Genomic DNA, 23481 nt, shown 5'->3' with positions numbered 1-23481 from the left:
CAGGTTTTTTGCCACCCCAAGCAAAAAAAAAAAAAAAAGTGCTGAGTGCCACTGCCAAAGCAACAAAACAAAACAAAACAAAAAACGGCATGCCGCCCCAAAGGGCCGGAATGCCACCCCTTGAAAAGTGCTTCCCCAAGCACATGCTTGGAATGCTGGTGTCTAGAGCCAGCCCCGTTTGTATCTTTAGGGTTGTCCAGCAAGAGGAAATGCTAAATTCCTACCATGCTGATACAGGTTGTTGGGTGGGTCTCTCTCTGAAATTCCTAGTATCTAAGCATTGGTTAGACGGAGCTGTGGACACTAGTTAATAATCTGAATTCCGGATCCCTTTTTTCCCATTGAAAACAAACGTTTAATACACTCAGTGGCCACACATGGGCAGGGCCTTGGTTTTGTATCTCACTGGAAAGATGGCGTCTTTGGTCAGCAGTGCAATGCCCCACGTGCCATGCTGAGGCAGAGTTCCCTGCTGACTCGGTGGGAACGGTGCCATCTACTGGTTCACCAGGACTACTGCCTCTAGCACAATGAGTCCTCCCCCTCCCCTCCCCCAGAGGTTTCCATCCACGTCCGAACCCTGCTTGACTTTGAAATCTGGCGAGATCACAGCTTGAGGCAGGACCCTGAAGAATTCTGCTGCATCACACTGATAAATAACTTCTTTACCACCTTGCAGGTAGGGCATGTTCACTATAAGAAAAGGTTAGAACAGTTTGTAGATACCTTCTCTACCACCTTCTTGGCAAACTCCAGCCGGCTGAGCTGCTGCTTGTTTTCTGCTGCGGACTCCGTGTAGAGTTTTGTCACTTCATTCTCCTAAGCAGAAACAGCAAGAATTATTTGGGGAGTCACCAGTGACTTGGCTTAGACGTACTGTGTTCCTCCCACCTCTCCACACTCTAGCCCTACGCATCCTCTGTGCAGTAGTTGTAACGTGAGGCTCTCAAAGTACCTTACAACCTTTAACCGAGCTATACGATACCTCTGTGATGTTATCATCACCCCTGATTTTATAGCTGCAACTGAGCCATGGGGTGGTTAAGAGACTAGCCCCAGGTCATGCAGCAAGTCAGTGGCAGAACTGGGAATACAACATGGGAGTCCCAACTCTGTCTCACAGTCCAAGTCCAGTCCTACACGATACTCTCCCATATGGCCAGCTACAAAGCAGTAACACTTAGTGGTCACAGTGTGCCCAAGTAACATTCTTGGCAGCTGCCAGGTGTATTAACATGTAAGCACCAGCTGAACCCATATATAGCAGCCTGGACATGCTCAAGCCAAAAGCTTGGAACTGGAAGACAAATGCAGCCCTCAGCAGCAATATTCAGAACCCCAAAAAGTGAACGGTTACTTTTCATTCATGCCAGAGGCTGCTCTAGCGCTGGGTGGATGGTCTGAGGAGCTGCTCTGAGCCCACCCAGAAGAAGAGGCTGGGATTTTTCTTTGTGGAACCAGACGCATCTACATGAATGTGGTTTGGATTCACTTGCCAAATCATTTGCCAAGCCCAAGGAAGAGGGCTCAGTTGTTCTGATTTGTAGTTCTTCTTGACGTTGTGGAAGTGTAAACTACAGCAACACTGCACTGGTGCAAGCCAGGAAAAAAAGTGTTCGCAGGAGAGCATCAGCTATTCTAGCAGCAGCAAATGGCCCATGCAACCCAACACCCCTGTCCTTTTACCACGTAGCTTAATTGACCGTATGGTAAGGAGACATCATTAGCAATACCCAGGCAAAGTAATTATCTCTATTCTGATATTTCATATACTGCTTTGTCCAGTGCTATTAGAATCAGACAGACCAGCGGCACTGCTTGTGCTTCAGGAGTAGGACAATCACTGTAGGGTTGCCAACTTTCTACGCCCACAAAACCCAACACCCTTGCCCCGCCCCTTGCCCTGCTCCTCCTCCGAGGCCCCACCCCCATTCACTCCATCCTCCCTCCCTCTGTCACTTGCTCTCCCCACCCTCACTCACTCATTTTCACTGGGCTGGCTCAGGGGGTTGGTGGTGTGGGAGGGGGTGAGGGCTCTGGCTTGAAGTGTGGACTCCGGAATGGGGCCAGAAATGAGGGGTTTGGAGTATGGGAGCGGGATCAGGGCTGGGGCAGTGGATTGGAGCATGGGGTGTGTGAGGGCTCCAAGGTGGGACTGGGGATGAGGGGTTTGGGATGCAGGAGGGTGATTTGGGCTGGGACCGAGGGGGAATCAGGGCTGGGACAGGGAGTTGGGGTGTGGGAGCAGATCAAGGGTGCAGATTCCAGGTGGTGCTTACCTCAGGCGGCTCCCAGAAGCAGTGGCATGTCCTCCTTCCGACTCCTACGCGGAGGTGTGGCCAGGCGGCTCTGTGTGCTGCCCCGTCCACAGGCACCACCCCTGCAGTTCCCGTTGGCTGTGGTTCCCAGCCAATGGGAGCTGTGGAACCGTCGCTTGGGGCAGGGGCAGCGTGCAGAGCCTCCTGGCTGCCTGCGTAGGAGCCGGAGGGGGGACATGCCGCTGCTTCTGGGGCACGGAACCTGCCTTTAGCCCCGCTGCGCCACTAACTGGACTTTTAACGGCCCGGTCAGTGTTGCTGACCGGAGCTGCCAGGGTCCCTTTTTGACAGGGCGTTCCGGTAGAAAACCAGATACCTGGCAACCCTATCACTGGCTGCAGTCAGAAGGGGGGGGGTGGGAAATTGGGGGAACAATCAATACCTCCCCAAGGAAAGAGGAGAAACTGCAGGTTGATTTCAGATAAGGTGTAAGCAGGTGAAACGACATGGAGGTCAATGAAACCGCACCTCCTAACACCAGGCCTCAGTATGGCTCCAGGTCTTTGTCTCAAGATCTCACCTGGGCCTGGATGCTCTCTTGCAGTGGGGTGACGCGCAGTCTTTTGGCAGCAGAAGCACTCAAGGTGGGGTCCAGAGAAGAGCAGTATTTGCCTGCCTGAAGCTCATAGTCCTATTACAAGTGAAGACAAAGAGGTCAGATTGGGTCTCTGCTGGGCAAGACGAGATGGCAGCACCACATGGCAAAACCCAAACGTACGTTGAGAGCAGACTGCACGGTCTGGGATAGTTTGACCACGGTGTTCTTCTCAGCCTCCTTGCCCTGGATTTCCTCCACCAGCCTCTGCGGGAGAAGGAGACAGGACCTGAGTACTTGCATCTCCACAAAGCTCTCAGTAAGGACAGGACGCTATCAAACGGAAGGCAGTAAGGGAGGTAAAGAAGCTGCTTCTCCAGGGGTTCCCATCAGAAGGGAACAAAGACGCCACCAAGGGGATGGGGAAATGCTCTTGGCAAAGAGAGCATGACACAGCGGCAGTCTGGCATTTCTGTCTGGTTAATGGCACAAGCTGACCCATCTCTCAGCAATGGAATCTGTAGGGCTCCAAGCTATGGGGATGGGGGTAGTTATGCCAAATAATGGAGGTGACTGAGCTCTTGCCTTGTGTGCCTGGAGAAGAGATCAGAATCCTGGAGCTACCTGGTCTCTTTTCCCCTTGACTGATAGAGGTCAGGTACGTCATGGAAGGGCGACTGCCTACTGGCTCTTGGTGTTTGCTCAGAGGGTCTCATTTGAGAGGCCACCTCTCTCCCCAGCATAGTACTGTGTCAGTCGAGGATGTTGGCAGCTATAGAGATTAGCAGCCAATTCCCGGTATGAATGGGAGGGGGCAGCTGGCAGGAGATGCTCCGTGAGGGCCACCTGGGCTTTGAAGGCCATGCAGCAGCATGCTCATAGATGCAGGATCTGGTCCTCCTGCATTCCCTATCCTGCTCTCCACTTGTTGCAAGGTGCCCTCTGCATCAGGCAAGGTCCTGCTTTTTCTGTGCGAGTCACTTCACTGCAGCAGGTGAATCAGGGGAAGAGAAGCAGAGCGGCAGTTCCCACTCCACGTAGGTTCCAGGTGAAACCAGGGACACTTCTTTCCCCTCCCCACATCTGCGTCCCCGCAGAGGCCTGGCAGGAGGCTCACCTTCTGTGCCTGCAGCTTGTAATTGATCTGGCTCGGCCCATCCGTGGTCTTGACCTGGTGCTTGGGCAGGTTGTTCATCCAGAACATCATGTTCTCGTTGGAGTTTTGGAACTGCTGGTAGGTGAGGTTGGTGTTCCGGAGGGTCTTCTCCCTGGAGGGGGGGGAGCAGGGGGAGGGATAGCTCAGTGGTTTGAGCATTGGCCTGCTAAACCCAAGGTTGTGAGTTCACTCCTTGAGGGGGCCATTTAGGGAACTGGGGTAAAAATCTGTCTGGGGATTGGTCCTCCTTTGAGCAGGGGGTTGGATTAGATGACCCCCTGAGGTCACTTCCAACCCTAATATTCTATGATTCTCATGTGCAAATTACTAAAGGGACACTGGGAATGTCACCAGGTGAAAACCAGGGTAATTAAAGGGGTGGTTATAGTAGGCCAATAAGCAGGAAGGCTTGGCTGGGAGCACAGAGTGCATTAATGAATGCTAAACTGTATTTATCATGTTCAACCCTAGGTGGCAACATGTGTAACATACCTTACCTGAGAGACAAGAACGGGGAGGAAATACATTTTACTGGGGAGAGAGACACACAGAGCTCGTCTTCAGGGCTGGGAAAGGTCTGCCCAGCCTCACAGCAGAATGCAAGGGGGGAACAGATTGTTTAGCACAGATTGTAAGTGTTGTGCAGGTTTCCTTTGAGAATGAGGCCCAATGGAGGGAGATTGCTTTGCGAAAGGTGTTCACCCACAGGTGACAGGGTCTTTTGTCTTTTACCATTTTCCTCTTGGAGTTCATTTGGGAGCATAGTGACTGTCTGGTTGCACTTTAAAAAGATGAGCGTGGGAGCTTAAATTCATTCCCCTGCTAGACACTAAAAATCATGGCTGAACAGAGACACTGGATTTATGGTTAATTACAACAGCCTCTGACCCACTAACCCCTTCTTTTTGTCCTCTGCCTGCAGAGGTGTTAACAGGCCACACTGCCTTTAGTGGTCCCTTACAATATGTGCTAACTATTTACGCTAAACTAAAATAGCTGGTCCACCTTGCATTTTGCTGTGATGCCGAGAGTATTTTTCCCAGCCCTAATTTGTGTTGCTAGAAAGCTAGTCTCTCTCACCAACAGAAGTTGGTCCAATAACAGATGTTACCTCACCACCTCGTCTCTAATATCCGGGGACCGACATGGCTAACGACACTGCATACCTCACCCGAGCTGTAGCTGGCTGTGCATTTCAGGTTCTTATAGCGAACACATCTGTGCAGCTCTCTCTATATCAGGGGTGGCCAAACTTACTGGCCCTCCAAGCTGCATACGACAATCTTCAGAAGTTCGAGAGCTGGAGCACACCTGCCAGGAGCTGGAGCCTGGGGCTTCAGCCCCACTCCTGCTGAAGACCTGAGCCCCGGCAGGTGTCCGAGCCCCTGATTCCCTACTCCACCACCCCACTGCAAGCTCACTCCCTCCCCCGCCAGTCTGGTAGGTGGAGAATGGGGGGCTAGAGGGGGCTGCACTTTAATGGGAAAAGAGCCGCATGTGGCTCATGAGGCACAGTTTGGCCACCCCTGTTCTATAAAAGGGAAGCTCTGTAACCAGCCCATATCTGGGAAAGGAGCTTGACCTGTCAGTAGCAGCCCTGCAACCTATCCGTGTGCAACAAGTCCACGACAGACTGAATTCCGGAGAGGGGAAGTTTTAAAGTCAGGAGACAGATTGCCCTTCCTGCTGGGTTAACTCTGCCATTACCTGCACATCTACAGGGGCAAGAGGCAACTGGGAGAGGGGAGGGCAGGAGCAAACGGCACTCGTCCCAGTTGTCGCGCCACAGAGGCAAAGCCTACGCTGTACATAAGATTGCTGCACAGCATGCCACAGCTAGGCACACTGGATCCCAAGCTACTCTGGCCTGGGGTCTTGGGACAAAGGGGAGTCTAGAAGATCTCCCCAGAGGGTCCCAAATCCTAAAGCTGGCCCTTCAACTCAAATGACTCAGGTAAATTTGGGTTTGGCAGACGGACCCAGTTCTCTCCTGGCTGTCCCGCCCCAAATCCCAGCCTCCACCCCGATCCCACGTAACGGAGGCTGTGCTGCTCACCGGTGATCCAGCTGGTCGGCCACAGCGTGGTAGCGGTCGTTGAGGAGCTGGACCTCCCGCTTCTGCCGGGGGAGGTCCGGGCAGTACTCCTGGAAGTTGTTCTGCACAGCGCTGCAGCTGTGCTCGGCGTCCTTGAGGCTGCGGTTCAGCTTCAGCACACAGTCCTGCTGGGCAACCTGATCCCGCTTCAGCCTCTGGGAAGGAAGAAGACGCTGGATTAGTGTCGGTGGTTCCGCTCACGCTGCCTACCCAACACCTGGCCCTGTAAGACTGTTGGTGTCCCAGAGAGGGAGTCACTGGCTCAGTGGGGCAGAAGAGAATGGAGGGAGCTTCTCTCCCCACCCCAACATCTTTATCATCAGTAGCGACGGGGAAATGGATACAGAAAAAATCCGCTGCGGGTTCACAGGGGTGGTAGAATGCAAACGTTGCTGAGCGCGAGGGTGGCTCTTTGACGCAGAGACGTGGGAGGGACAGATGTTGGGGGAAGACTTGGGGAATCAGTTGGAGAGATGGGGAAAGAGAGAAAGGGCCTGACATGGGTGGGGTCAAGAGAGCTAGAGGTGGCATTGGAGAAAAAGAGTCATGGTGGGTAAAGGGGGAGTTAATTGTTGGGCAGAGAGACTGGGGCTGGGACACAGGTAGATGGAGAAGGGGTGTGCAGAAGAGCAGCTGACTGGGGGGTGCTGGGGCAGATCAACCAGGGGAGTGTTTGGTGAGGAACACAGACAGGAGGTTTAGATCTCTGGGGTGGGAGTTGGTTCTTACAGACGCTGCTCAGTGACTGTGACAGATGTAACATTTTATCCACCTACCAACAAACAGCAGCTTCTGAACTGGTGAAAGTGACACTATGGAAGCTCATTTAGAGCAGTGTTTCTCAGTGCCCCCTGGGAGGGGGGGAGGTCCCGAAAGGCCATCAGGTGGGTCGTGAGGTATTGAAAATGTTACTACAACCAAAAGCAAATGAAAATCTCACTCCCCACATGCAGGGCCGGTGCTACCATTTAGGTGAACTAGGCAGTTGCCTAGGGCGCCAAGATTTGGGGGCACCAAAAAGCGGCATCCCCCCCCCCAAAATTTTTAAAGCTGTTTCAGCGGCCGCTGCGCTGGGAGGGAGAGGGAATCTGAGCCACTGCCGGCAGCCCAGAGGTTCCCCTGGGTCAGCATGGTGCCGGCAGCCCGGGGGTTCCACCGCGCAGTCGCTGCTTCGCTTCTCCCGCCTCCCAGGCTTGCGGCGCCAATCAGCTGTTTGGCACCGCAAGCCTGGGAGGAGAATTAGAGCAGGGGTGGTGTGCTCGGGGAGGACGCGGAGCAGAGGTGATCTGGGGTGGGGAGGTATCGCACGGCTTCCCGGGCCAGGGGGTGGGGAGCTGCCGGGGGGGTGCCTCAGGCAGGGGGAGGGGGAGTTGCCACAAGGCTCCTCACCTCTGCTCTGCATCCTCCCCAACACGCTGCCCCCGCTCTAATTCTCCTGCCACCCAGGCTTGCAGCGCCAATCAGCTGTTTGGCGCCGCAAGCCTGGGAGGAGAATTAGAGCAGGGGTGGCGTGCTCGGGGAGGACGCGGAGCAGAGGTGAGCTGGGGTGGGGAGGTACCGCACGGCTCCCCGGGCCAGGGGGTGGGGAGCTGCCGTGGGGGGGAGCGCCTCAGGGCAGGGGGGGACTGCCGTGGGGGGGGGAGGCACTGGGGGGGTGCAAGGTGGAAGTTTCGCCTAGGGCGCAAAACTTCCTTGCATGCGGCCGTGCCCACATGCCCTGACCCTTCAATATCAGTATTCTCTGCCACTGCCAGCTTCCCCCCCCCCACACACGCAGGTCAATTACACAGGCCTCGCGCTGCTAGCCTGGATCCATGTTTTACTCTTACAGCTATAGAATTGTCAGGAGGTTGTGAAAAATTTTTACTTCAAACAAGGGCTCAGCAGCCCGAAAATGTTGAGCAATGCTGGTCTAGATGAAGGAGTCAGGGCCTACTGGGAGAGGCGTGGCCATCCAAGTCTCTTAGGGCAGGTCTACACTACGGGGGAAAATCGATATAAGATACGCAACTTCAGCTACGTGAATAACGTAGCTGAAGTCGAAGTATTTTATATCGAATTACTTACCGTCCTCACGGCGCGGGATCGACGTCTGCGGCTCCCCATGTCGACTCCGCTACCGCCGTTCGCACTGGTGGAGTTACGGAGTCGACATGAGCGCGTTCGGGGATCGATATATCGCGTCTAGATGAGACGCGATATATCGATCCCCGAGAAATCAATTGCTACCCGCCGATACAGCGGGTAGTGAAGACATACCCTTAGACACACTAACAATGGGATAAACAGAGCCCAGGTTACCCGACTCCCATCTCTTACTATGCCCGTATAGTTCTCATTGCTGTTGAGAAGCCAAAGGCTCCCTCACCTGAAGCTCATTGGCACGATCCTGCAGGGCATTGGGAGAGGCTGGGATAGTGCTGTCCTGAGCCAGCTTGGACTCAAAGCTGCTGATGATCTCGTCCGTGATCTCTATCTGGTTCTCCAGGTTCAGGGAAGCCTTGGCTCTGAGGAGGCGGAGATGGTGGAACGTGACTAGCTACAGAGGACACACATCACTCCCATCACCTCTCAGAGTCTGCCCGGGAGCCAGGCTTCTGACTGGCTGCAGGGGGGTGGGGTTCGTCTGTCGCTCATTGCACAATGCAGAACCATTAAGAAGTTGGCCTTGAAAACACACCCAGCCCCATTTGACACCCTCCTGAGAACAGCCTTAAAGACAGAAGAGCAGGATAACGAGCCCTAGGAGAGGTCAGCAAGTGTGTCCACCGGCCCATTGGGTTGTTCTAGGAGAAATTTCAAACTACAGAAGCTGATTCACCCTGGTGTGTTTTTACAAAATGGAAACATCGTCTGAGCCCCCGCACATATTCAAACCGGGTGGTAATCCCAGTTTGCCAGAAATCTGTATCCTGATTGTTACCAGGTCACTGCAGAGTGCTCAGAGCAATGTGGTTTTCATCTCATTTGGGGCCTCTAAGAATACAGATAAAATAATAATAAAAATAGCGGGGGAGAGGGATTGTGCAGAAAATGCACAAAATGGCCCCATTGTGCAGAAAATGTCATCATATTTTATGAATTTTCCACCCGGAAATAGGCCATTTTTTCCAGTGAAAATGAGGCCATCTGAGTTTAAAAAAAGATTTCAAATTCAAAGTGCAACATTTCACATGGTTTTGATTTAAAAACAAAGACCAGTTATTTATGCATTTGTACAGAAGAGTCAAATCTGAGGTTCCTCCTAAATTGCTCAGGACAAAACACAACACATTTGTGAGCAGAACTTTGCAAGACCTCGCTGAGCATTTTCATACAGCTCTGCTCTTACCAATCTAGGGTTACGGTCTCCACTTACTTCTCATCATACAGGCTGGACAGCATCTTGACGTCATTATACTTGTTCTTGACATTGTTCAGAGTCACGGGGAGCTGAGAGGCGGCGATGCTGGTGGATTTCTTGGACAGGAAGGCCTCACACTCCTTCTGTAGGGCTTCCTTATCTGCCCCAATGCCCTGAAGCCTCTTTGTGGTTCCCTAACACAGCAACAGAAATTCCCAGAGTCACTGAACAGACAGAAGCTCAGCGTTAAGCTGATGCGATACAGCGGGATCTGCCGGAGGGCCTTGGCAGAGCCAGGCTGGGAACACGTATCCACAGCACAGAGTGGAGCATAGCCAGAAAGGGGAGAAAACCAACAGTTTGAGTCCACCCAGGGCAGGACAAAGACCTGCAGCAGAAGACATAATCAGCACTGAACAGACACTGAACCAGGTCTAAGCCCAAAGGAGGGGAGAGAACCGCAGGGTTTATGCTGAGAGCACATTTGTCTTCTCAGGTCACCTCCCTTAAGGACCGTTCCTAAAGTACAGGGAACATCACTGGTTCAGCAGTGGAAGTGCCCGTATTTCCCCAAGTCAGACCTGCACTGTAACCACCTCAGCAGGCCTCTTTCTGAGCCCTGAAGCCAGCAGATGTCTCTGCAGCAGCAGCAGCAAAGCTCTCTCCTGTCCTCTTTGGAGCCGCAGGGGCTAACGCCTGCATGTATTCTGTCAGTTCAATTCTGCTCCAACTATTGGAGCCAGCTACCACGATCAACCCGTTCTCTGTGCTTCTCAGCTCTCACCTCCTGGTCCTTAATCCTTTTGTGAAGGTCCTCGGTTGGGGCACTGTGGCTTACTGGGGACCTCACGCGGCTAAAAATCTCCTTCTCCACTTGGACCAAGTCCCCACCAGTCTTATTCAGCTTAGAGAGGAGCTGGTCAGCTTGCGGGTCATCCTGGGCAACGGCAGGACTTCTGATTGGTGCTGGAATGACAAATTGATATCGAATAAGTGCACAGTCCCATCTGCATCACACTCTGGGTATGTTAACCTTTCTCCCTAGATCTCTGATATACAGGCCCGGCTGCTTGGCCCTCAGCTGCCCTTTCATTGAGACACCACCTGTATGCATCTGCTTCAAATGGATTATGCTGGAGTGAGGTGCGCTGTATTTAATCCATCATGTGGGTTTGGACACAGATGATGAGACCAGGACTGTGAGTCTGGGTCAGAGCTTTCCACTCCACCTTGCAGTGCCTCCTACATGCAGATAGCTCAGCGCTGCAGGGGGCTGATGGCTCAGATCCGCAAAGGGCTGCTCCACGGTCAGCAAAGTAACTTGTTTGGGTAAGAGAGTTGTTGACCGCGTTTGGTTTTTTGCTGCATGAGTTGTCCTTCTGCAGCCTTCTTATCCATCAGTCACCCTGGCCGTTAGCTGACAGAGTGTGCTGATGGAAAAGAGCTGGGGAAGCCAATTTTCAAATGTGGACACAGCAAGAGCGTGGGGAGGGTTGGTCCTGAAAGGCCTCAGTAGCGGGACTCAGCCCTTCCACCCAAGGATCTCAAAACTGCGGGGGCCACACGTCTCCCTTGTGTGGAGATTTTCAAAGAGCAGCACAGAGGCAAAGTGACTTGCCGTGGGCCACCCAGAGAGTCTGTGGCAGGGCCAGGACTCGAACTCAGAGATCCCAATATCTAGTCCTTTCTTCTAAGCACTAGACTGACTGCATCCAACGCATACTTGTGTTTCAGCATGCCCTCGAGTGCCCACAAGTAGGCATCCTGCTGAGACACCCAAGCTTAAAAACTGAGCCTACAGCATTCACTGGATTGTTAGCTTTTGCCAACTCGGCAAGTTTCAATAAAGTCAAACAAAATGAGACCAGTGATCTCACTTTGCGGGGTAGGTTTTTATGTTAAGCTAGAGAGCAGTTAATAACCTGACGTACCCTGCTGGCTGGACTTAACTTGCTCCTTCTGGCTGCTTTTCAGCGAGTTCTGAACTGTCGCTCTCTTCTGCTTCACTGTGTTCAGTTCACCTTCCAGCCTACAAGCGAAAGAAGGGAGCATCACTCCCAGCACAGGAGCCAATAGGAATAGAAACTAGCCTGCATAAACCCTGCTTCCACGCCTGCCTGGGAGTTCCTGAACCAGAGATGGGCCTCACCCAAGCACAGTGCAGTTACCCGTTCCAGGGAAGGTGTCGCTTAATTACCGTCGAGCAGGTTTAACTGGAAGTCTAACTGCTCCCAGCGCTGACACTGTTACTCCCCTTACATCTGGAAATGGCAAATTGTTCTTACAAATCAGAGCTGCGCCTTCGGGGAGAAGTGGGAATGGGCGCAAAAACCAGGGATTGTTGAAAAGTGACTTTGCAAAAAGCAATTTGCCGGGACTTTTGAAGGCCCTGGACTAATTCCTGTTACTAAACACTGTTCTCAAGCACTGTCATCCCTAGTCTTGTGTGGATGGCCTCAAAGGGGTACCCTTCAGAGCAGTAATGACTGCTCTGCAAGCCTCGTCCGAGGACCAGGCTACTGGAAAGCAATGCAAATGACTGACTGGTTTACAGGTCTGGGGCATAGGAAGGGTAGTAAATGTCCCTGAAGGTATAGGTAAAACAAGTTGCTAGAGGTTCCTCTGCAGGGGAAATACATCTTACAGGGCACTGGGGGGCAGTCATTGTGCGGCGTTATCAAGATACATGATGCAAGACAATGTGTTGCAAAATTTAAAAAAATCAAACATTTTTTACTGCATGTGAAATTCACAAGCATCAAGGAGGGACAGGAATTATTTCAGGTGGTTCTAGTGGTAGGTAATGAGGAGGAATGAAATAAAGGCTGTGGGTACCATTTTCAAAAGTGCTTAAATCTCTTGGGTATTGTCTAAACTCACAAGTTGCACTGACTTAATGAAATCTGTTTAGAAAGATTTAGAAACTGAGTTAGTTAAATCAGTGCAGTCCCCTTATGTGAACACTCTTACGTTGGCTTAAGAGTGTTGATTTAGCTTCATATTGGCTTAGTTTAAGAGGGTAAGGAATTAACTTTAAACAATACAAGGCACTCTTATGCTGATTTCGAAATGTCCACACAGAGGAGCAGTGAGGATTTAACTACATCAGATTCTAAGCCAATTTAGTCACATTGGTGCAGCTTGTGTGTTGAGAGAAGATGCAAGACAGAGAAATTTAGGCTGAATGTCATGAAAACTTCTTGACAGTGAGGTTTGTGGACTGTGGAATACCTGCCTCAAGGGAAGTGGTAGAAACCTCATTGCTTGGGGCATTTAAAACTGGACAAAGTGCTAGAACAATGTATAATAGGGAACAATCTTGCAATGACAGGGAGAAAAAGTAGGTGGCCTAGAGTTTCTTTTCCATGTCTTTGCTGAAGCACAGTAAAGTTAACTCCCGACCTAAATGAATACATATAAAGACTGGAGTGAGGGTGTATTCAAACTGCTCTCTGGTTCACACTCCACTGCATGCTCACTTGGTAGCTCTGCCGATGGCCTCTGGGTCTGGAGGAGGTATGAAGAAGCAAGCAGCAGGAGCTGTCTTTGTCACCCCAGCGCTGCTCTGCACCACCCAGTTCTCCGGGTTGCTGTTGTCTTTCAGAGTGTACTTCTCACCTTGGCTGAGCTGCACCTGGAAGGAACAGCGAAAGGATTCGAGTCCCTAGCTCTGACTCCCGAGCTGCATTTTCAGGGCTCCCGGGTAACAGAGGAGACTTTCCGAAGTCTCCTAACGAGACCAAACATGTTGCATTCATCAGGGATTTGTGATCTGACTGTCCTCAAGATGCTCCTGTCTCATCTAGGAAACTGAGCTGTCCCACATTATCCCCTGGGAGACCAGTGTGGTTACTTGGTATGAAGACATAAATCAGCATATAAACACGTCCATGGCAGAGCAGACACCTGGGCACTGAGGTATGCATTCCTCACTGGAAATGCAGCAGCAGGTGGGCCTATGTTTCCTGCCAGGTAGGAGGGTGTTCAGGTTAGCAATTGGCTCATGATCCTCTGAATAGGCTCCCTACTTCAAAAAAGGATCATCAACTCTAGGGCTAAGAAGGGGAGCAGCAAACGAAGCCAACCCATGGCACCAGGAAGACAAAAGTTGCCAGCGTTGTCAATAAGCATTTCTCAATTGCTTTGATGGACCTGAGAATCTGGGGATGTTTGGTTTTAAACTACAGGCCATTTTCTCCAATGAAGACAAACCAAGGGGAATGGTTCCTAGTGCCACAGTGTGGGGCGCATTGGAAATTCAAAAGCAGACGACCCTGGGGATGTGTCCCAAAGAGGAAACCGCTACCACCACTCTCCAAAGGGTAAGAACGTTCCCTTACGTCACCAGAGGCCCAGTCACAGAGGGTGTCCAGGGCAAGTGGCTGGGAGGGGCAGGTTCTGCGCAGTTTCAGAGGGCTGATCTCCGGGCTCTTCCTCTTCAGCTCAGCGATGTTTTTTTCGGCTTGTTTCACGGTCTTCTCCTCACTCTAAATAAAGAGAAGAGGCAGAGATTCCTACCAGGCCGGCACGTGGGTGAGTAATGCAGGTAAGAGACAGCCTGGCATCAAGAGTCTCGTGTTTTGGACCTAGAGGTGGGGGGTACTTTGGGGTTATTCGTTTGTAGAGCAGAAAGCCTGTGGGGAGAGAGCTGCGCCAGAACAGATTCAGAAACATGACAAGAGCTTCCACCTATTCACCAAACCCATTTCTCTTTTGCTCCCTTCTTTGTTTTTCTCCTCTACTCTATTTCCTGCTCTCCTCCAGCTCAGGCCAGTTCTATGCTTACAAGGGTGGCCTGGCCAAATTCCAGTGTGGGTGATTGTATCCTGCCTCCTGAAATCTCCCTTTGGGGAATGGGCTGAAGAAATTACTCTTCTGAAAACGGTTGCAGAATGGCTGCCACATTCAGCCTAGAAACAGCTGGCCAGAAAAGAAGAATTCCACTTTGCAATAACTTTTGAGGTTTCAGAATTTGTTTTTATTCTGCATTGGAAGAAACCTGAGACCTTAGGAAAGTGACCCATAAATAGCCGGGTGGCGAGGGCACTCACTGGGTATGCGAGAGTCCCGAATTCAAGTCCCTGCACTGTTTTATTCAGGACTTGAACGTGGGCGAGTGCCCTGACCACTGGGTTATTGGCTATTCAGGGGCTGTTGTGCTCGCTCTCTGGTTCTGAGCAGAAAGTCCAGCCTGGATCTGAGAAACCTTCCCGAGGAACATTTCATTTAAATTGGTGTTTTCATGAAAAGTTTCAGGTTTGACAAACTGGCATTTTCTGATGAGGAAAAAAAAAAAAAGTTGTGTCCAAAAAATCAGCTCTAGTTATGAGGGCTTCTCTCATCCCCCCACGGCAGCCCATTGTTCAGAAACAGGCCCATCCTCCCCCACCCTTATCCAACTGAACAGTGTCACGTGGGATGGAAGGGATAGCAGAAGACAGAGCTGCTCACTGCCAGCTGGACAAGAGTGAGCCAAGGCAGGCAGGGCATGTTCAGTGAGCCCTCCATGGCCCTTCCTGTTAATGCACAGAGTCTCCTAAAGGCACCTTCACCCCTTTTCCTCATCCTCTGATGGGGATTCTGGTGCTTTCCTCCTATAGGGAGTCTCTCTACAAACTACCTGCTGTCACAACCCCTCCACAGGGACCGCTTCCCAATAGGTCAGCCAGGGCGCTCTCTAGCACCCTAACGGCTTTGGTTCAGGGGCTGCATGAGGGTGACTGAGGGCAGAACATTGCCCCAGGTATTTAACTCATTAATATACAGCCCAGGATAATCCTTTTTTTGGAGGGTGGGGAGCTTTGCTCACAATTTATACTTGGCGATCCTCATTTGACGGTAATCCTAGAAAGGTGTCAGAGGGTCCAGTCTGCGAGTGAAACACAAAACGCTGCTGGGCTGTATTAGCCCCCAGAAGTCCTCACCTCCAGCTGGTGCAGTAAATCAGACACCACCCCGGGACTGTCTTTGTTGAACTTGCTGTATTTTGTATCCAGGTCCGAGTTCAGCTTCTTCAGTGTCTGGCTCACAGTATCAGCATCCTCCTGGAACTGAAGACACAAGCCAAAGGATAGTCAGAAGATGCTGGGAGACCATGAAGGCTGGGCATCAGCACCTCTGTACTCATTAAGTAAGTCTTACGTTGATTCTCAAACCCGAGCCCAACCCATAGCTCCATTTAACTTAATCATGACAGCTAAATAACCCTGATCTGCTGACCTCGTCATCCTTCTTGAACATGCATCATCTACTGAGGGCTCAGGGCCGCCCAGAGGGGGGGGCAAGAGGGGCAATTTGCCCCAGGCCCCGAGCCCCATGGGGGCCCCCACCAGAGTTTTTCGGGGCCCCTGGAGCGGGGTCCCCCACTCGCTCCGGGGTGCCTGGCAAACTCTTGTGCGGGGCCGGGCGCAGGAGCTTCTGCCGCTCCCGGTCTTCACCGGCGGGGGGGGGGGTCCTTCCCCCCCGGAGCGGAAGGACCCCCCGCTGGCAAATTACTGCCGAAGACGGAGCGGGACCCGCCGCCGAGTTCAGCCCGGTCTTCAGCGGTAATTCGGCGGCAGGGGGCCCTTCCGTTCCGGGACCCGCCGCCGAAGTGCCCCGAAGACCCGCATCGGGGTCCCCCTCCGCCGAATTACCGCCGAAGACCGGGCTGCGCTTCGGCGGCGGGTCCCGCTTCGGCGGTAATTCGGCGGCGGGGGGGTCCCCGCCGTGGGTCTTCGGGGCACTTCGGCGGCGGGTCCAGGAACGGAAGGGCCCCCCGCCGCCAAAGACCCCGGGCCCCCGGAATCCTCTGGGCGGCCCTGTGAGGGCTGCTACACCAGCCAGAGTGACCCTGATTGATAGTGTTGCACCAGGCACCATATCATGAAGTTCCCTGCAAATCCGTGAATCTCTGGTGTGACCTTACAGGTGGCGCCAGGTCGGGTCAGGGCGTGCACCCCTTCCTGAATCAATGGAGAGTTTGAGAGCATTGAGTGCTAGGCAGTTTTTGTCCATTGTGGTGACATGGCTGAAGAGCCTGCACTGCCACTTTTGAACATCATGAGCGACTGCGAGATCTTTGCGAGATCATGATGACATTTTATACAAAGTCAAGCCACTTTATGCTCAGGCTTCGGCACTGACAGCACATATGGAATCCCTCTGGCCACTCCAGTTAACAATTCAAATTAATGACTTGTCCATTACTACCCTAACTCTAATCAACCTCTCCCTGATCACAGAAATATCAACCCTACATATTACCCACCTTTGGAATAGTCTAATCAGCCACTTCCTTGTAATCCTAACTACCTGGCTCCATCAACAAAGCTTAAATCAACAGTGAAGACTCCTCTGCTTTCTGAAGCCAAACCTAAGCTGGGTACAGATCCTTCAGCAGATACTAGCAGAGCACAGGTGGGCGGGGTAACTAGGCACCTCTGTATTCACACCCTACACACCACTGCAATGATATTTGCACAAAATATGCCTTGTGAGGTATCTCTAAAAACTAACAACACATGGTCAATAAGAACAGGAGGACTTGTGGCACCTTAGAGACTAAACAAATTTATTTGAGCATAAACTTTCGTGGGCTACAGCCCACTTCATCAGATGCATGTAGTGGGAAATACATTAGGAAGATACACACACACACTGAACATGAAACAATGGGTGTTACCATACACATTCCAAGAGAGTGATCAGTTAAGGTGAGCTATTACCAGCAGGAGAGAAAAAGAACTGTTTGTAGTGGTAATGAAAATGGCCCATTTCCAGCAATTGACAAGGAGATGTAAGGAACTGTGGGGGGGGAGGTGGAGTGTGTATGGTAACACCCATTGTTTCATGTTCTCTCTGTGTGTATATATGTGTGTGTGTATATATATATATGTTCTCTGTGTGTATATATCTCTTCCTATTGTATTTCCCACTACATGCATCCGATGAAGTGGGCTAAAACCCACGAAAGCTTATGCTCAAATAAATTTGTTAGTCTCTAAAGTGCCACAAGTACTCCTCCTCCTTTTTGTGGATACAGACTAACACAGCTGCTACTCTGAAACATGGTCAATAATATCATTGTGAAACGTACGTGCCGATGCTGCATGTGGAATTATGGCTACTCACTGATATTTTGCTTTTAAGGCGGTGACTAAAAGCTGTTTAAACCAGGCATGTCCGGGGTGGGGGAGGTGCGGGGGGGGGGGGGATTAGATAAACTGGTTTTCTCAAGACAAAGGAAAGAGGCCAACACCTCAAACCAGGTGTGGCCAAATTCAATGGGCTATTCGTTTTTTATCAAAGGTTGCAGGAGGAGAACATTTACATTGTAAAATTGCAGCCGAAAGCATCACATTGGAACACACCAGGGGACACGTTAATCAAAATGGAATTCCCCCCCCCCCAGACTGAATCAATTTGAGTCGTGAAATGAAGGCAGACTTTGAGCTATAAGGACAGACAAAAGATTTTGGATTATCCTTCACCTGAGGAGACGAGGTGCCGTGGACTCTGGGGATCCTGGCTAAAAAGCTAGCCAGCTATTACTGGAAAAAGAAGACTGGTGAATAAACTACCTTGAGCAAAGTCTGTATGTTATTAAGCTAGGTCTTTGCCTTAGAAAGCACATTTTTACCTATTGTTTGTTCCCTTTCTAGCTTTGCTCCTTAGACTTGGTATCACTTAAAGTATAACTTTAATAAACTTGTTTTACATTTACTGCAGACCAGTTGAGTGCTGTGTTGGAAAGGAAGGGTGTATTGACCTCACTTAACTTAATAAACTGTAATGTGCTGACTCTTTAAAAGAGCAGCGAACTTAATATCTTCTGTGAGTGCACAGGGATAGGGGCTGTGCATTGCAGAGAAGTATCCCTGATGAGCTTGGGGGCTGGACTTCCCCGATTGTTGCCTGCTAGGCATAGGCGCCGACTCGAGGGGTGCTTTGGGGCTGGAGCGCCTAGAGGGGCAAAAAAAAAGTGGGTGCTCAGCACCCACCAGCCACCCACTGATCAGCTGTTTGGAAGGTCTTGCTGATCAGCTCCTCCCCCACCCCCAGCACCTCCCGCCCCCGCCGCGGATCAGCTGTTCAGGAGCGGGCGGCAGGTGCTGGAGGGGGAAGGAGAGGAGCAGGGGTGGGAGAGAGGCCTCGGAGGAGGGGGTGGAGCAGAACGGGGGTGGGACCTGAGGGCGGAGCAGGGGTGAGGCACCCCTGGGGAAAGCTGAAAGTCGGTGCCTGTGCTGCTGGGCGAGGTTTGGGCAGGGAGAGTTGGAGGAGTTGGCTGTTAAGCAGGCAGGCTGGCGTGGCAGGGAGCTGATCTCCAGCAAATCTCTCTTGCTGAGGCAGAGAGGTAACACAGTGGCTCACACCTCTGCGTAGCCCCAGCAGCGCATTCCAGTGGGATGTCGAACTTTCACCCAAACCAGATGGAAGCCAGGGCTCCCCCTACTTTCCCATTGTCCAGCAGACTCACAGCATGACTTGGAGTCCAGGGCCAATGGGGGCTGAGCCTGCTTGCCCCCGGGGTGGAGTATGATCCCCCACCTGATGACAAATTTTGCACCCACCCTTGCAAAAAGTTCCCTGTGGCAAGTCGTTGTGCCCTCTGCTGGACTCGTTTTACCTTCTTGTAGCTCTCCACGCTCTTCAGCTGACTCTCCTGGCAGATGCAGAGGTTGAGGAAATTCTGCCACTCGTTCCTCAAGGCTTCCTGGTGAGCCTGCAGTGGGACAGAAGCAGTTCTAACATGTGTCCTTCTAGTCCTAACTCCCCCAACTCTTGTGTTTCCTCTCTGCATCTCCTCAAGTCCCAGAGATCACAGCAGCAGCTAGCAACTGCTGCTGAGCCCTGAGAGAGACGGCAGGCAAAGAACATTCAGAGCCGTAGCATGATCCTGCAAGAGACAGTGAACATTCACCTTACATTTTTAGGCCCCTGTTTCTAAAAGGGTCTCAACTCCGACTCCAGTATTGTGGGTGCAGATTTGCATCCATATTTAATTGCAGGTGCATAACTGTACCTGCAGCACTGAGGTCATCTCTGAAAAAATACAGCCCTTCAAATGAGCGTGATCTCTAGTGCTCGAGGGCATTGCTTCTCTCAGGACTGGCTGAAGGCTGAGAGCATCGTATTTATATGATTCCCAAGGGGATGCAAGCAGTCTGTATTGCGCTCAGATTCCCATTGGTTTGGAACAGTCTGTCAATACTCTCAGCCCTGGAGGAGATGCTGTGATGCAAGTGCTGAATGATGCACACGGAGGGAGGAAAAGGGATTTCCATGAGGGGAAGATGGCAGCTCTAACAGAAGAGTGAGAGGTCAAGAGGACCTTGTGTCCCCACTTCAACCAGCCTAGCAAGTCTTGTTTCCCTGATCCATGGAGCAGGGAAAGGACTTCCTCTTCTCTTGTGGCCTTGATTGGGTTCAGATGGGGGAGGCTGAAACCCAGATTCAGTTACCTGGTATCCACACCATAGAAAATAAGGCCTTTTTCACCTTTTCAAGATGGACTTGTTTTTTACAGACTGTCTCTCTTATGCTGAAAAACTCAACCCTTAGACTGCAGCAGATCCAGCTTTTATAAAGAGAGTCTTCCAGAGTCGGCCAGGACTGCGTTCTCAGTCGCACAGCCACAGGAAAAACCTGCTCCATAAAACACAAACCCAACCCCCAGACCATACCAGACTGGTGCAACAGGTCTGGTCCCTTCCCTTGCTCTGGAAGGGAGCAGCCGCTGAGACAGCATTCACGACTGAGGGCTGAGTATCCCCGATTTAGCCTTTTAAACAGATTGACTTTCTGCTGGACTTGATCTTTCATAGTGCTGGAAAACGTAGGGCCCAATGCAGCCAGGAGAATGTTGGGGGCCCCAAATCAGCAACGGTGGTGCAGCAGGTGTGAGCTGGTCCGAGCGCACGTGTGTGTGGAAGTGGCACTGACGGGTGACTTGCACTGATTTGTTATTCAGTGGGAGTGCAATACTGGTGTAACTGACATGCTGAGGAGACAGACAGATGGTGTGTAGCAGGTAGAGTGACAGACAGAAGGGGTAGATGATAAAGCAGCTCTTCACATGATTTAACTCATGCTAACAAGGCTAAAATCAGCCCTGGTGTAAGCAGGTGCAGCTCCCTTTGACTTCAAGGCAAGTTAAATCAACTTGGTACCCTGTAGGGATCAAATTCAGACAATGTGTAAACAAGGGTAACTCCCACTGAAAACAATGGGGGCTGAGCCTGCTTACCCTGGGGGCAAATTTGATCCTCACCAGCTGACAAGCTGGTGTAAGTTACACTCACTTGGCACACAGGTTAGTTCCCTTCTTCAAATGCTCACTTGAAAGGGCCACAATAAGCAGGAATCTGATCTAGGGTCTGTCTCTACAGCAACAATGGTGCACGGGCTAGCCTCCCTGAGCCAGCCTGAGTTCAGCTAGCGTGAGTAACAATAGCAGGGAAGTATCAGAGGGGGAGCCGAGTTAGTCTGGATCTGTAAAAAGCAACAAAGAGTCCTGTGGCACCTTATAGACTAAACTTAGTCTATAAGGTGCCACAGGACTCTTTGTTGCTAATAGCAGTGAAGACAGCACAGCGTGGGCTTCAGAGCAGGCTAGCAAGAAATGAATGGGCAGCAGGTTTAAAACAAATAAAAGGAAGTTCTTCACACAGCGCACAGTCAACCTGTGGAACTCCTTGCCTGAGGAGGTTGTGAAGGCTACGACTATAACAGCGTTTAAAAGAGAACTGGATAAATTCATGGAGGTTAAGTCCATTAATGGCTATTAGCCAGGATGGGTAAGGAATGGTGTCCCTAGCCTCTGTTTGTCAGAGGGTGGAGATGGATGGCAGGAGAGAGATCACTTGATCGTTACATGTTAGGTTCACTCCCTCTGGGGCACTTGGCATTGGCCACTGTCTGTAGACAGGATACTGGGCTGGATGGACCTTTGGTCTGACCCAGTACGGCCGTTCTTATGTACCCAGACTGCTGGGTTTCTACTACCCAGGCTGAAGCTGCACTAGCTGGATTCTGGCTAGCTCAGACTGGCTAGCCCATGCACAGCTTTTGTTGTGTAGACAGACCTTTGCCTGGGGCAGGGAGAACATACTCTGCAAAATCAGCTCTTCCGTCAGTGGGGCTTGTATCAAAGGGACTCTCTCTGAACTACCTAGCTCCTTGGTGCATGACTTTGGAGCCAGTGTCCTGGAGGCCAGCTTGGTATGGCAGGGTCGGGGAAGGAAAGCAGGCTCCAGCCTGGGTCCCCTACCTGTATGGGCTCCACAGCTGGGTGCTTCAGTTCAATCATCCTGTCTCCGTCATCCTGGAGCTGGTTCACGTACTCCTCCTGGTTAAGCAGCTCATTAGCCTTGAAGTTCTGCAGGAGAAGCGAAGGGATTTAAATGCATGGGTCACAGTCAGGCTGCCCGAGTAAGCGTGGCAGAGAAATGGTAGCCAGGGTGCGAAATAGTGGTCACCTGGCTCATATGAAAGCACAAGCATGCAGGGGAAAGAAGAACAAGCGATGTGTAAAAGCCGGCAGGAGGCTGGAGACAGCCACGCATGGGGCTGGCGGAGACGAAGCAGAGGCATGTTTGTCCTAAGTACATTTTCATTCCCAGGTTCTCTGTAACGTGATGTTGCTTTTGGGTTAGTAGCTAATTAGCTGGCTAGCTGTACCAGGAGGGGAGAGGTCAATAGACAGAGTCCTCCTCCAACCTGAAATGAGGAGCTAAACAATAGAGACACCCCGTCTCCCGGATGCAGAGCATTTACCTCGTACTCCCGGCGCACGCCCGGCGGGTCAGCCATTTGGTCGCTCCAGTCCTGCTTCAGGATTTTGTTCTGCTGGTCCTTGAGGTAACCCAGCTCCTTGGTGCAGCCTTGCAGGTGGTTGTACAGACTGCCCAGGCTCTGCCCTCGCCAGATGGAGGCTTTCTGCCAATTCATATCAAAGAGAGGAGGCATCAGCATCTGGACTGAGAAGGGTCCAGTCCCCTCCGCCCTTGGTTATTGTTCATCTGTTAACAGATCCCCAGAGGCCTTTTCAAACAGCTGCCCCTCACCGGTTCTTATCTGATGTAATTTTCATTCCCTCTTCCCTCATTCTTCTCAAACAGGATGTTTTTGTCAAACCAGAATCTGAAGCCAGGTTGACGCTTCAGGGGAGGCTGAGAAATGTTCCCACCCTGGGGTATATTTGCCCTGTTTGTCCTTCCTTGGTTTTACCTAGGGAGGACAGTTGCAAATTCCTCTCCCCTAGCTTATTCCCCATTTGGGCTCCTAATCAGAGACAGGCTTTCGCTGCAAAATTTGGATCTAGATTTTGAACACCTCAGGGTCTAGGGGTGTTTGGATCCGGGGGTTTGGTCCTCCAGATTCCCAAACCATGCCCAGAATCCCCTGCTTGTGGCAATTGAATCCTCTCCAGAGAAATGGATTGTGGGGTCACAAACAAGACAACGGGCTTGATTTTCCTCACGTGCACTGGCCTAGTGCTTCTGAATCCAATGACGCTGCTCTTGATTTGCCCCAGAGAGAGGGGAAAATCAGGCCCTGTGATGTTAAGAAGCTACACAAAGTGGCTTCTGCCCCCAGGCTCTGCTGCGTTCCCTCCCTGCCCATGGGAAATGGGTCACCGACACGGCACTGACCCACCCACCATTTGGAATATCCAGAGAACCAGCCCAAGCCGATTCCCCGAATGCTGACACAAGGCAACACATCTTGCAAGGCACATCACACTGAGCAAGACCCTTACCAGCAAATCCTTGTACTGGCTCTTTAAATCCGCTGCATTCTGCGGTGTTATCCAGCCCCCGTCAAAGGAAGAGGGAAAACAGTGCAGTCAGTAAACGTGCGGGTTTGATAAACGTTTGCACATGCATTTGCAAACTGCTCAAGAACCGTCCCAGAGTCATTGTGCAGAGTACACAGACTGGCTTCCAGCCGAGGCAGCTTTCTTGCTGCCTCCACCAAATGAAAACCTCCTTCTAGCTCTCCTGGTAGAGCTGTTCCAGGCCTAGTCTCGGCTGCGTTATCTGCTGTTCAGGA

At 51.6% G+C, this 23481-nt stretch overlaps 1 protein-coding gene across 1 annotated transcript in view; it reads right to left on the bottom strand.

The window, feature by feature from the left end:
* Nucleotides 1-23481, bottom strand: part of EVPL (envoplakin) — a 41218-nt gene that overhangs the window by 4111 nt on the left and 13626 nt on the right. The window contains exons 6-21 of the mRNA XM_044983184.1: nucleotides 23189-23227; nucleotides 22204-22365; nucleotides 21698-21805; nucleotides 19055-19150; nucleotides 15372-15497; nucleotides 13788-13934; nucleotides 12927-13081; nucleotides 11379-11476; nucleotides 10232-10413; nucleotides 9463-9641; nucleotides 8473-8611; nucleotides 6066-6259; nucleotides 3971-4121; nucleotides 3037-3120; nucleotides 2839-2949; nucleotides 727-819 (exon numbers count right to left, since the gene is read on the bottom strand). Of these exons, the coding sequence (XP_044839119.1) occupies nucleotides 727-819; nucleotides 2839-2949; nucleotides 3037-3120; nucleotides 3971-4121; nucleotides 6066-6259; nucleotides 8473-8611; nucleotides 9463-9641; nucleotides 10232-10413; nucleotides 11379-11476; nucleotides 12927-13081; nucleotides 13788-13934; nucleotides 15372-15497; nucleotides 19055-19150; nucleotides 21698-21805; nucleotides 22204-22365; nucleotides 23189-23227 (2064 nt within the window). The remainder of the gene's footprint in view (nucleotides 1-726; nucleotides 820-2838; nucleotides 2950-3036; nucleotides 3121-3970; nucleotides 4122-6065; nucleotides 6260-8472; nucleotides 8612-9462; nucleotides 9642-10231; nucleotides 10414-11378; nucleotides 11477-12926; nucleotides 13082-13787; nucleotides 13935-15371; nucleotides 15498-19054; nucleotides 19151-21697; nucleotides 21806-22203; nucleotides 22366-23188; nucleotides 23228-23481) is intronic.

Source organism: Mauremys mutica, chromosome 12, assembly GCF_020497125.1.
Source record: "Mauremys mutica isolate MM-2020 ecotype Southern chromosome 12, ASM2049712v1, whole genome shotgun sequence".
In the NCBI taxonomy this organism is placed as follows: domain Eukaryota; kingdom Metazoa; phylum Chordata; order Testudines; family Geoemydidae; genus Mauremys; species Mauremys mutica.
Note: the sequence above shows the minus strand (reverse complement) of the source record. Positions and strands in the feature narration are given on the sequence as shown.